The 12,773-nt window shown below is 63.2% G+C and overlaps 1 protein-coding gene across 1 annotated transcript in view; it reads right to left on the bottom strand.

The window, feature by feature from the left end:
- SBNO2 (strawberry notch homolog 2) overlaps positions 1–12,773 on the bottom strand; it is a 65,284-nt gene that overhangs the window by 3,976 nt on the left and 48,535 nt on the right. Inside the window, exons 6-21 of the mRNA XM_023733337.1 lie at positions 11,570–11,653; positions 11,260–11,356; positions 10,761–10,921; positions 10,482–10,615; positions 10,284–10,374; positions 9,594–9,737; positions 7,434–7,551; positions 6,820–6,925; positions 6,236–6,389; positions 5,163–5,339; positions 4,787–4,884; positions 3,788–3,870; positions 2,608–2,799; positions 2,074–2,243; positions 1,389–1,520; positions 441–576 (exon numbers count right to left, since the gene is read on the bottom strand). Of these exons, the coding sequence (XP_023589105.1) occupies positions 441–576; positions 1,389–1,520; positions 2,074–2,243; positions 2,608–2,799; positions 3,788–3,870; positions 4,787–4,884; positions 5,163–5,339; positions 6,236–6,389; positions 6,820–6,925; positions 7,434–7,551; positions 9,594–9,737; positions 10,284–10,374; positions 10,482–10,615; positions 10,761–10,921; positions 11,260–11,356; positions 11,570–11,653 (2,077 nt within the window). The remainder of the gene's footprint in view (positions 1–440; positions 577–1,388; positions 1,521–2,073; positions 2,244–2,607; positions 2,800–3,787; positions 3,871–4,786; positions 4,885–5,162; positions 5,340–6,235; positions 6,390–6,819; positions 6,926–7,433; positions 7,552–9,593; positions 9,738–10,283; positions 10,375–10,481; positions 10,616–10,760; positions 10,922–11,259; positions 11,357–11,569; positions 11,654–12,773) is intronic.

Genomic DNA, 12,773 nt, shown 5'->3' with positions numbered 1-12,773 from the left:
CAGGGGCAGGCCCACGGGGCAGGGCTCACTGCAGCAGGGGCGGGGCTCACTGCAGCAGGGGCAGGCCCACGGGGCAGGGCTCACTGCAGCAGGGGTGGGGATCACTGCAGCAGGGGCAGGCCCACGGGGCAGGGCTCACTGCAGCAGGGGCGGGGCTCACTGCAGCAAGGGCAGGCCCACGGGGCAGGGCTCACTGCAGCAGGGGCGGGCCCACGGGGCGGGGCTCACTGCAGCAAGGGCAGGCCCACGGGGCGGGGCTCACTGCAGCAGGGGTGGGGATCACTGCAGCAGGGGCAGGCCCACGGGGCAGGGCTCACTGCAGCAGGGGTGGGGATCACCGCAGCAAGGGTGGGCCCATGAGGCGGGGCTCACTGAGGCAGGGGTGGGCCCACGGGGCGGGGTTCACTGAGGCAAGGACGGGCCCACGGCGCGGGTCTCACCAAACTGCTGGATGGCACGGTCGGCGCTCCAGGGCAGCTCCAGGGTCATGTGGACCCGCCGCTTCTGGTTCTGCACCCGGCGGTCCGCTTGGAGGGAGACACCCGAGCTCGAAGCCTCCGAGATGATGGCCACGAGCTAAGGCCAAGAACGGGGGCAGTTGGGGTAGGCCAGGGAGGGGTCCCCTGTGTGCTCACCCCTCATGCTCCAGGTCACCTGGACAGTGAACCCGTTCCCCAAGGAAAGGGGCCCTGTGACCCCCCATTTCCGAGAGGACTGTATGCTCGGTGGGAGCCCACGTGTGTTTAAAATTAAAGGGCCATCAAGCTAGGACATAGATGGCCGGAAGGGTCTGGGGCACTCACAGAGGTCACTCCGGGGTGGGGGACTTTTGTTTGCGCGCTTTCCCTGAGAGCTTAGAGTTGGCCGTCTGGGCCACCCCTGTAGGGAAATGCAGCCCAGACGAGCTGAGCAGGCTGGACCACACGTGTGCATGCACACACGCGCAGACACATGCCTGTACATGCAAAGGCACATATACACCTGTAGACACTCATGTATATGTGCATACAGACGTACACGTGTGCAGCCACACGTGTATGCACACACGTGCACAGGGGTGCTGCCTGGGGACCTCTAAGTCCCCTGCACCTCTTCTGTCCCACGGGGAATCCAGGCCCATGATGTCCGGAAGACAAAAGCAAAAAAACCAAACACGTTGACATCGAGTTGACGCCAACTCATAGCGACCCTGGACAGAGCAGAACTGCCTCATAGGGATTCCAAGGAGTGGCTGGTGGATTAGAACTGCTGACCTTGTTGGTTAGCAGCTGTAGATCTTAACCACTGTGCCACCAGGGTTTCCTCGGGAAGACAGGGGCGTTTCATATACAGCGCCGACCCTGCCCGGGCCCCGCCCACCTTCCCGGCCCTCAGGAAGCCCCGCCCACCTTCTCTCCGCTCATGAAGCGCTCCTTCTCCCTGAGGTTCACGTGGTCAATGGACAAGCCCTGTTCTGCCCGTGACTCAAAGGCCACCGTCCCGTCGGGCCTGGACACCACGCGGCCTTTCCTGCCCGTCATCTGTGGCCACGCAGGAAGCAGGGGCAGGCTGTCAGCCCCTCCTGAGCATCAGATTCCACCACCAACCCCACCCCCACCCCCCCACTCCCCGCAACGGCCTAGTTGGGAGGCTCGTGTCCTGAGCTGGGGGCTGGTGAGTCAGTGGGGGGCTTGCAGCTGGGCCAGCAAGACCCTGGTCAGCGCTCAGCCTGGGGCCAGGCAAACAGAAGGCTCTCATTGCGTCTAAACGCACCTGCTTGGCCCCAGAAACACCTCTGAGGCAAAAACAAAATAGATGACAGCAGGCAGGGAGAGAGGAGGCAGGAGGGGTCAGGTCTACAGGACCCCGGAAGCACACCCCAAACCCCAGGTCCTGGCACTGCGAGATGGAGGAGGGCAGGCAGGCTGAGGGAGCTGGCTGGCCCTGGGGACTGGAGCTGGCAGCTCCAGTGGGAGGGGAGAGCTCCGGAGATCAGCCTGGCCTGGGGGCTGGGACAGAGGCTGGCCAGCAGGGGGCGCCAGAGCCAACCCGGTCTGAGACCCTTGTCCAGGGCAGGCAGTCCTGCATGCTCACCTCAGCCACACGCTCAGGACCCCCGAGCTGGTCGATGAGCTCATCCAGGGTGTTGACCGGCAGCTCCCGACCCAGGTCCCGCACCTTGGCCAACAGGTCCTGCTTCAGCCGCTCCACCCGCTCCAGCACTCCCGAGCCCTGTAGGTCCCGCTGTGGAGGGCACAGAGGGCCTGCGGGGTGCAGAGGGTCAGGGAGGGGCAAGGGAGCACAGGTGAGAGATCGGGATCCGGGAGGGGTCCGGGCCCAGGTACCACACAGCCACTGGGCTCCTGACTGACAGGCATGGGGTAAGGGTGGGGTCCGGAACATTCTCCATCTCCTGTCCCGTCTGCCTGGGTCTGAACTCTGCTCTGCCTCTGAACACCTCCCTGAAGCCTCAGTTTCCCCATCTGCAGTTTGGGGCAGGAGTGGCGTCCCCCCTCAGGCGGGTCAAGCACTTGGGACGGGCCTGGCTGGAGACAGGGCTCACGGGCCCACCTGCTAGGTGCTGACGAACTGGACGCAGCGGCCTGGGGACGATGGGCTGGCCCTCACCTCGGTCGTTGACGGGGAGCCCGATGGGGTCCACGATGACCACGTCGTCATCCACCAGGGACTCAGGGGAGGAGTTGAAGTCGCTGTCCAGGCCGGCATCAGACTCGGTGCTGCTGTCGTCACTGATGCGGATCACACCTGCCGTCTCACACAGCAGACGGGGTGTCTTGGCCCCCCGGCACCGGGGCCGCCCTGCGGGGAGGGGACGGGGTCACCGTGGGCTGGCTGGGGGGCTCGGCAAGAGTGGGAGCAGGAGGCAGCAGGAGCCAGAGGCAGCAGAGGAGAGCCAGTGCAGTGAGCCCCAGGGGATGGGGCTATCAGGGACAAAGGTGGTACAGAGCCCCACTCCTGAGGGGCCTGGGACAAACAGTGCCATGGGTGTCTATGCGGCTGTCCCTGGTCCTTCGCTCACGGAAACCGCTGCGCCGCCACTGGGCTGGGGCAGGGTCAGGGCGCATTCCAACACCACCATCCTTCCTGCAGGCCGGACGGGGCGGTGAACACAGGGCCGTGGGGAGGCCGCACACCCAGCCCCTCGAGGGACGCAGTCAAGGGACCAAGTGTGATTCTGCTGTCCACATACTGGCCCCGATGGCCAGGCTGGGCGGCCCAGTGCCCGTCCGGAGCAGGAGGGGGTGGGTCCCCGGCTCTGCCCCCAGGCCGTGTGACTTCACAAGAGTGCTGTCTGGGCCCCCTACCCACCCTGGGCTGGGACAGCTGGGATGACAGGGGCCTGACTTCCCATGTTGGGGATGCTTCCTTGCCACCTGGCCCTAAACCACGTGGCCAGCGCGTTTCAAGCTGCGTGGACAGGGCTTGCGCTCAGCAGTTCCTGGGGCCCTGTCTCCTGCTGATGGCCATAGCGCCAATGCAGCCGTGTCCCTGCCAGCACCTGGGGTTTGCTAACTGGGAGCCTCCCGGGTGAGCAGGGTGCCGAGGGCGGGCCTGGGAGCCACGTGTCCCTCTGAGGACCCTCTGCTCAGCCATCCTGCACTGCTCACTTGCAGGGGATAGACACCCTGCTCCTGGGGCTGGCCCCTCACGGGCCTGGGGTGAGCAGCAGAGGGGATGTGGCCTGGAGAGAGGGGGCAGGCAGAGGAGGGGGTGAGGGGGCAGCAAGGACAGCGTCAGCGAGAAGCCAGGGAGGCGGTGAGCCAGAGGCGGCAGCAGGGACGCTTACGTTTTCTCTTACTGCCCACGGCTCTGTCCCGCTTTCTTTTGGTTGAAGGAAAGTGCTTCTGAATGAGTGACAGAAAGACGCCTCTGGAAGGGAGATGCAGAGTCATGCTCGCTCTGGCCACGTGCTGGGACCTGGGCGGTCGACCGTAGGGGACCCCACGGCGAGCAGGGCTCTGCTGCCTCCAGGCTCCCGCTGCCCTCGGCCTCTTCAGGGAAGGGGCTGGGCCTGAGGACAGGCTGCAGGGCAGGCCAAGGTCTCCCTTTAGGGGCTCTGAGGCGGCTGCTCCTGCCTCCTGGGGGTCAGGTGAGGACCACAGCACAGCCCTCAGGGAGCGAGACTTTAACGGAAAGGACGAGGAGGGAAGGTCTGGGGTGGGTGGAGGCTCCCACCTCTGAGCCCCCTTCCTCCTCTGCCATTTAAGGGTGACCTTAGCGAGGATGGATGCTGCCCACAGCTCTGGCCACACAGGCTGACTGCCTGCCAGGGCCCAGGTGGTGGCCGAAGATGTGGGCTCTGGGGATGGGGCACTGGGGACGTCCCAGCCCTAGGCAATGAGGGGGAGCAGGACAGGGGGCTTGAAGCCAGAACCAGAAGGGTAGGTGGGACCCACAAATCCAGGTCCACACAGGCGGGGGCAGGCGCCTGGAGCCCCAACTGCAGCACCTCCTGCCCGCACCAGCTGTGGTTGCCCAGGAGCTAAAGGCCTCTGAGGGCTGAGGCCGCTGAGTGAGCCCTCCGGGTGCTGGCTGGAGTCTGCAGAGCGCCACACCCCTCCAGACACCCCAGGCGGCTGGTCTGGGCTCAGTGCACATGCTCGCCTTGGTCCTGCTGGTCTGCTCCTGCCAGCCCGCTGCCCCAGACCCCCCTGGCCAGGTGAGGCCCAGATGGCTACAGTGTCTTCAAGGGTCACACGGGGAGGGTGGTGCTGCCCAGGTGGAGGGCCTGCACGCAGGACCCTCAGGGCTGAGCCGGGCCCTCCTGCTGGCTGCGGTCACTCACTCGGCAGCTGAGACGAAGCAGTCGAGGTGCCCGTCCTTCTCGTCCAGCACCTCGCGGGTACGCGCCTCGCCAGTGGACTGCAGCCCGATGACCACGCACTGCGGGTGGAGGACCGGCGGGGTCAGCCAGGGGCGGGAGTCAGTGGCCCTGCTGTGCACCCAGGCCCTGCCCACCTCCCAGTGCCGCCCTCCCCCGCCCCGCCTAATTACTTCCCTGTTGGCAGCTGCCCCCACCTTCTCCCGCCCACACCGTTCCAGGCCAGCACCACCCCCGTCCCCCTAACCCTGTCCCGGACCAGCCCCCTCCCCCCGCCCTGCACCCGACTCTTCGCCTCATCCCGAGCTGGGCCCCCTCGCCCCCGCCCCTCCCGCCTCACCTTGTCGCGGGCCAGCTCCTCCCGCGCCAGCTCCACCAGGCGGCGCACCTTAGCCGCGATGCATAGGTACTTGAAGAAGCGCTGGTGGGCCGACCAGAACTGGCCCCACAGGGACTTGCGTGACTCCAGGCCGATCCAGTCGGCCGCCTGCTGGAACACGCCCAGGGCCTCGGCCCACTGCAAGGACGGGGGACTGAGCGCGCACCCATACCAGGGCTGTCCCACCCACCCCAGCGCCCTGGGGGAGTGCCGGCCTGCTGATATTGGGGGGCTGCCCAGACCTACACGGTCACAAACATTAAAGTCCCGATGAGCCAGATGGTGTAAACCAGGGTGACCCTCTGGCTTCTGTGATTTCCTTCCTCTCTCCTTCCCACTGCGTGTGGATGTAAATGTGAGCACTGCCCTAGGGCTTCATGATGATTACGGGACGCAGAGTCTCTTGGGGGTCAGTGGGATCCCCTAACCCAGGGGTGATTCTGCCCCCAGGGGACACATTCGTGGGTGTCATGACTGGGGGGAGTGCTAGTGGCATCGAGTGGGTGGAGGCCAGGGATGCCTCGCAACACTCCACAGCGTACAGGACGGCTCCACCCCAGACAATGACCTGGCCCCATGTCAGCACTGCTAAGGGGGACGACCCTGCTTTGTCATTGCTGTTAGGGGCCATCAAGTCGGTTCCGACCCATAGCAACCTCATGTACAATGGAACGAAACACCGCTTTAGTGTGACCCAAAAAAATCACCCCCAATACAGGCAGGGCCTGATGCTCGGAGGGCCAATGCCGTGTAAGTGTGATCTGTAAGAGTGACAACCACAGCCCGACACCGTGGGTGCTGAAAACGGACAGGCTCTGGGTTACAGCCTGGGTACCGTGGAGGGGGACGCCAGGCTGGGTTTATGCACACGAAGCAGAGGGGTGGGGGGCTGTGTCCCCCTCATAGCTGGACGGCCTGTTGTGTCTCCCAGGTTGCAGCACTGGGTGCTGCCAGAGCAGGACTGGGAGCGTCATGGAAAGCCAGGACGACGCACAGTGCCTCCACGCAGCAGAGCCCCCGGCTGCCACACTCACCAGCAGGGCCGCCCGGTTGTACACATGCTCGAAGGCTGGGGACAGTGGGATCTCCTCAATGCGGAAAGTGACTCCGGAGAAGCTGAGCTGGCGTGCGATGTACATGCCACTGACCTTCATGTCCATGGCCACAATCTCCATAGCGCCCACACCCCTGAGGACGGATGGGTGGACACAGAGCCCCTGAGTGCTTGTGCTGGGTCCCACCAAGGGATGGAGCTGACACCAGGGCTGAGACCCAGAGGACGAAAAAGGGCCGGCCTTGACAGCAGCAGGGACAGCAAGTGCAAAGGCCCTGTGGCCACAAGAGCCTGGTGAGCCAGGGGAACACCAAGAAGCTGACTGGGTGGGGCCAAGGAGGGGCTGGAGCAGGAGGTTGAGAGGGTCAAAGACGGCCTGGTTGTGGGAAGGCCTTTCCTGAGAGCAGTACTAGACAGAAAGGACGTGGCCTGCATTTGAAGACCCCTCTGGCTGCCAAGTGGAGCATGCGGTGCAGAGCGGGGAGCCAGGAAGGTGGCCCACTCCGCAACCAGGCCTAAGGGTGGGCCCCTGTGGCCCCCATCAGGGGCAGGACAGGTGCTCACCTCTTCTCAATGGCGTGCAGAAATTCCTCAAAGGTGCGGAAGGGCGTGCCCTCACCCCAGATGCCCAGGCGGCTCATGTAGATCATGTTCCGTGGCTCGGAGGCACCTGGATGGTAGGTGCAGGAAGGAGGCATCAGCTCCTCCAACTCAGCAAGGTCAGGGTTGGGGGCCTCAACACCACCCCAGAATGACCCAAGCAAGGGCCACCTACAGGGGGCTGAGGGTCTCAGTGAAGTCCCCACAGCCAGGGGGCACCAAAAGGGGCCAGAATCATGGCTGTGGTTGGCAGAGGGGAGGGTTTTGGCATGGGGCTACAGAAGTTACTGCTGGTCTGGGGAATGTGAGCCCTACCAGGCCAGAGCCCGAGGAGAGGTAGGGTGCAGACCAGCATGGCAGTTGCATGGCACGGGGTACATTTCCTCCATGACTGCACCAAGGCAGGCATTGCTAACAGATGGCCAAACCTGAGATCTAGGACAGGCATTGCTAACCAGTAGCGGCAACTATGATCCATCACGGACATTGCTAATCAATGGCGGTACGTGAGATCCAGCCAACTGACCCTGCCTGCCCACTCTCCGCTCCAGCCCCTTCCTGCCCCTGGCCTCCCTTACCTGTGGCGCTGGCATAGACAACCCTGGCCAGGGGCAGCTTGTTCTGTAGGTCCAGGACGGCCTTGCCCATCTTGGTGGAGCTGGCGTTCTTGGCTTTGTGGCACTCGTCAAATATAATCTGGGTGGGCGTGGGTTAAGGACTGTCCCAGGATCACAGGCAGCTCCCAGGGGCCCAGGCCCTGACCACTGAGGCCCTCCTGGCAGAGGGCGAAAGCCCTCAGTCCATTACAGGTCCTGCCATATCTCATCTCACTTGGGACTTGGCAACATCACTCCTGGGAGGAAATCTGGTGAAGGGAAGCGGCCTTGGGCTATGCCAGGCCAGGGGGTGGTGGGGGGCAGGTTCTAGGGCCCGAGCACACAGTGGGTGCACAGAACATGGTGGGTGACAGCCTCATGCAGACCTCAGAGATGATAACGACACACTGTGAGCACGAGGAAAACAGGGCCATCTGAGTGAGGCAGGTGGAGGCTGCAGCCATGTCACCATGTCTGTGTCCCAGTGGCGACACAGCTCTACAGCTCTGCCAGATGTCGCCATCGGGGGAAACTGGGTGAAGGGCACCCGGGACCGACACTTCTGAATTCTTTCTTACAACTGTATGTGCATCTGCAATTATGTCAATTAAAAACAAAAAAGGTACTGAAAAAGATGTTTTTTAAAGATATGGCGGAGTAAAACCAGTTGTCATCAAGTCGATTCCGACCCATGCCAACCCTATGTGTTAGAGTAGAAATGCTCCATAGAGTTTTCTTGACTAATCTTCACAGAAGCAGATCACCAGGCTTCCGTGTGGGAGACCCGGGTTCAATTCCCGGTCAATGCACTCCATGTGCAGCCACTACCCGTCCATCAGTGGAGGCTTGCGTGTTGCTAGGATACTAAACAGGTTTCAGGGGAGCTTCCAGACTAAGACAGACTAAGAAGAAAGGCCTGGCGATCCATTTCCAAAAAAACGCCCATGAAAACCCTATGGATTCACAACAGTCCAATCCGCAACAAACCACGGGGTTGGCAGGGGACTGGGCAGCGTTTCGATCCGTCGTGCGTGGGGTCGCCATGACTCAGAGGAGACTCAACCACAGCCAACAACAAGACACACTACACAGTCCCCTTAACATGTGAAACCCCAAAGTGATGCTTCTCTGTAGACACCTGCATAGCAACACCTAGAAAAGGGTCCGGGACGGGGGCACTGCTCCCACCGGGGGGGCTGCTCTGGGGAGGAAGGAAAAGGAACCCATCAGCACTGTGAGGAATGTAACCAGCGTCCCTGAACAACTTGTTCAGAAATCGCTGAGTGGGACCTAAACTGCTGTCTAAACCTCCACTGGAAAAAGTGTTATTTACAAAAAGAAAGAAAAAGCAGGAAAACGTATTTCACTTGGGACAACAGCCAAGCGTCACCTTATACTTTCCTGGACCTTACACTGATCTACAATTTTGTCGTCAGAAAGCAAAAGTATGTAAACCTTTTAGGAACTAAAGGGAAAGGATGAGAGAGAGGGAGGAAAATCCACCACCCCCCGCCTTCTGTGTTGGGCGGTCGAGAGGGCCGGGCTCTCCCGTGGGGGACGGTGAGGGGGCCGGGCTCTCCCGTGGGGGATGGACGAGGGGGAGGGCTCTCCCGTGGGGACCCTGGACAAGGGGGCTGGGCTCTCCCATGGGGGATGGACGAGGGGGTGGGCTCTCCCATGGGGGCCCTGGATGAGGGGGCTGCGCTCTCCCATGGTGGGTGGTGAGGGGGCTGGGCTCTCCCCTGGGCACACTGTGCAGGGGTGTGAAGCCTGGTGCTGGACCTGGCCAGTGTGTCTTTTCTTGGGTCCTGTCTGCGCTGGGCCTCCTGTGACAGGTGGAACCACTCATGGCCTGTACCCCAAATCACTACACCCCAAAACCACCACACCCGGGGGTGGGGACGTAGGGGAGCGCCCCCATCTGCCTTCACCGCCTCCTGCCAGCACCTCCCCACCTCTGGGGCCACCAGCGGCCACCGCCTCCTGCCAGCACCTCCCCACCTCTGGGGCCACCAGCAGCCACTGCCTCCTTGAGGCGTCACTGCAAACCCCACACACATCCAGCTCCGGAGCCAGGAGGCCAGGCCGGACCCGAGGGTGCGCAGAGACGTTCGGTTACGAGTGCTCCCCCAACAAGGATACGACGCCGTCGAAGGCGGCCCCACACCACTCAAGGATCTGGCGGATGCGGGTGCGGTGCTGCCCGCCGGCCTGGCTCTCCCCGATGAGGGCGGAGTAGGTGGCAAAGAGGACACCCTCTGAGGTAGTGTTGTCACCATACTTAATCTGGAGGAGGGGGTGGGCGTGCACACGCATGTGGGTGCCCCTGCTCCCCTCCGAGCCTCAGTTTCCCGTTTGTGAAAGTGCCGGCTGGAACTGAGGCGGATGGGACCTTGGGCCACTATGACCCCCCCTCCCCCAATAAGCAGAGGCCGGGAGACATGCTCCTAGGATTCCACCACCACGGGCGGACTTCCGACTCGGCTCGCACGGGGCGCACGGAATCTCGCCTAGGACAGGAGTGGGGCAGAGGGAGCAGGGGCCTCACTGTGGTGGAAGCAGGAAGGCTGAAGGGCTCAACAAGACAAGTGAAACGAGCCTGCAGCCCCCGCGCCACGTCACTGAGCACCCGTCACTTAGCACCCGCCCGCTGGTCTACGGATGAGGGCTGAGACCAGACACCGGCCCCAGACTGGCCGGAAGAGGCTGTTCTAGAAACACGCTCGGCGTAGAGAGCAGGAAGGTGAGGCTGGGCCCCTGCAGGCCCTCTGAGGGGCACAGGGAGGGGCAGGAGGGTGGGAAGGCGAGGCAGGGGTCCCACAGCGCCCCCACCTTGCTCAGTGCGTGCACAGCGATGCCAGGGGCCTCGATGTCCCGCAGGTCGCGCTCCGCATCATACTTGAGATCATTGGAGACGCTGAACCTGGGTGGGGGGCGCGTGTGAGGTGGGTGTCCAGGTGTCCCCGTCCCCCGCCCTCCTGCCCGCCAAGACTCCCGAGCACGGTGGGCTGGGGTCGGGTGGGCGCTCACCACAGGGACTTCTTCCTGCCCCTCAGGTAGTTCTCGAAGATGATGCCAGCCACCGTGCGGCCCTTGCCCACGCCGGCCCCGTCCCCGATGAGGAAGCCAGCCCGCTGCCCGCTGGGGAGCAGCACCTCATGTTGCTGTGGGGTGGGGTGGGGGGGTGGTCAGGGCCTGTGTGGTTGGGGGCTGACCCAGGCGAGAGCACAGGGACTCAGGGCCGCAGGGTGTCAGGGCGTGCCCCCCACCCCGTGATACCTGGAAGTTGGGGGAGGGACAGGCACTCACCTGGCAGGCGTAGGTAATGGCCTCCAGCTGCAGGGCGGACAGCGCCCCACTCTCCGAGGCTGAGGCAGGCAGGGCCAGCGTATAGGTGACGTCGGGCGGTGGCACACTCGACAGGGTGCTGGTCTCCACCACGCGGTCCGGGTGGTGCCTCCCGATCTTGGCTGCAGGGTGGGAGGTTGCAGTCAGGGCTCACCATGGCTGGCTGAGTGGCCACACCATCCCGGGCACCCCGGTGCTTCTTAAAGACGTGTGAGCATGGGGGTGCAGGGCTGGGAGGAAGGGTTACTTGGTTTCCGGCCTTTTGCAAGCAGCAAATAGAACAACTTGGAATTCCAGCAGGACATCAACTAACACCAGCCTCTGGTGTCCCTGCCTGCCCCTCTGGTGTCCCTGCCTGCCCCTCTGGTGTTCCTGCCTGCTCCCCCTGGTGTCCCTGCCCCCCACCCCCGGTTTCCCTCCCTGCCTCCTGGAGCTAGCTGCCCTCTGGCCTCACACTCACATTTGGAGGGCACGTAGTCAGCATAGGTTTCTGTGTGGCCCAGCTCCTCAGCCTCCTCCTCCTCGGCCTCATCCTCCTCCTCGGGCTGGGTCTGCGACTGACGGGCCATGTGAGGGGGCCACCGGTCCCAGGACCGGGGGAGGGTTCCAGCATCCCAGCCATCTCCTCTGCTGGCCACCCGCCAGCCCACCCCACACAGTACCTCCCACAGCCCAATGTCCACATTAGTTAAGGGAGGCACTCGCTGCTTCTATGTGTGTGAGGCCCCCCACGACCCCCAGGTTGGGGGCAGGCAGGGCTGGGGGCTCACCTGGTAGCTGATGAGAAGTGGGGTGGCAGGGAGGGAGGACACGGGATCTTCGAGGCCCGGGAATGGCCCGCTGGGTAAGAAGAGCTGGGGGGTGGGGAGACAAGAAATCAGCCCACAGGCTAAGGGAGGACCTGCTGCAACAAGACCCCTGCCCGGCTCAGGCCACGGCCTTCGCCCTCACTCATGGCCCCTGGCCCTACAACACTGCGGGACATGAGGGACGCAGCCGCTCCCCAAGCCCCTGGCGAGCACCTCCCCCACGGGGCGCATGCTGCCTCCTCCCAGCCAACGCCCTGCCTCCCCCTGCCCACCAGCTCCAGGCTGGCCTCAGGGAAGGGACTTAGCTGCTAGTTCTGATGGATAAACAGGGGCCCCCTTCGCCACGCAGCAGAAGCAGGCAGAGATCTGCCATCCAGCCTGGTGGTGGAGACCTACTGTGTGCTCACAAGACACTGTGCACTCACTGGAGACCCACTGTGTGCTTGAGGGAGATGTGCTCAAAGAACACCCACTGTATGCTTGAGGGAGACACACTATGTGCTTGAAGGACATCCTCTGTGCGCTCACTGGAGACCCACTGTGTGCTCACTGGAGACACTGTGTGCTCGCAGGACACTCACTGTGCACTCACTGGAGACCCACTGTACGCCTAAGGGAGACCCACTGTGCTCGAAGGACATCCTCTGTGCACTCACTGGAGACCCACTGTGCGCTTGAGGGAAACCCACTGTGCACTTGAGGGACAACCACTGTGTGCTCAAAGGATATCCTCTGTGCGCTCACTGGAGACCCACTGTGCGCTTCCAGGAGACCCACTATGTGCTTGAGGGAGGCCCACTGTGTGCTCGTAGGACATCGTCTGTGCACTCACTGGAGACCCACTGTGCGCTTGAGGGAGATCTACTGTGTGCTCAAAGGACATCGTCTGTGCGCTCACTGGAGACCCACTGTGCGCTCGCAGGAGACCCACTGTGCGCTCACAGGAGACCCACTGTGCGCTTGAGGGAGACCCATTGTGTACTTGAGGGAGAACCACTGCATGCTCGAAGGATATCCTCTGTGCGCTCACTGGAGCCCCACTGTGTGCTCAAAGGACATCCTCTGTGAGCTCACTGGAGACCCACTGTGTGCTAGCAGGAGACCCACCGGGTGCTTGAGGGAGACCCACTGTGTGAAGGACATCCTCTGTGCCCTCACTGGAGAC

Source organism: Trichechus manatus, unplaced genomic scaffold (assembly GCF_000243295.1).
Source record: "Trichechus manatus latirostris isolate Lorelei unplaced genomic scaffold, TriManLat1.0 scaffold00057, whole genome shotgun sequence".
NCBI lineage: Eukaryota > Metazoa > Chordata > Mammalia > Sirenia > Trichechidae > Trichechus > Trichechus manatus.
Note: the sequence above shows the minus strand (reverse complement) of the source record. Positions and strands in the feature narration are given on the sequence as shown.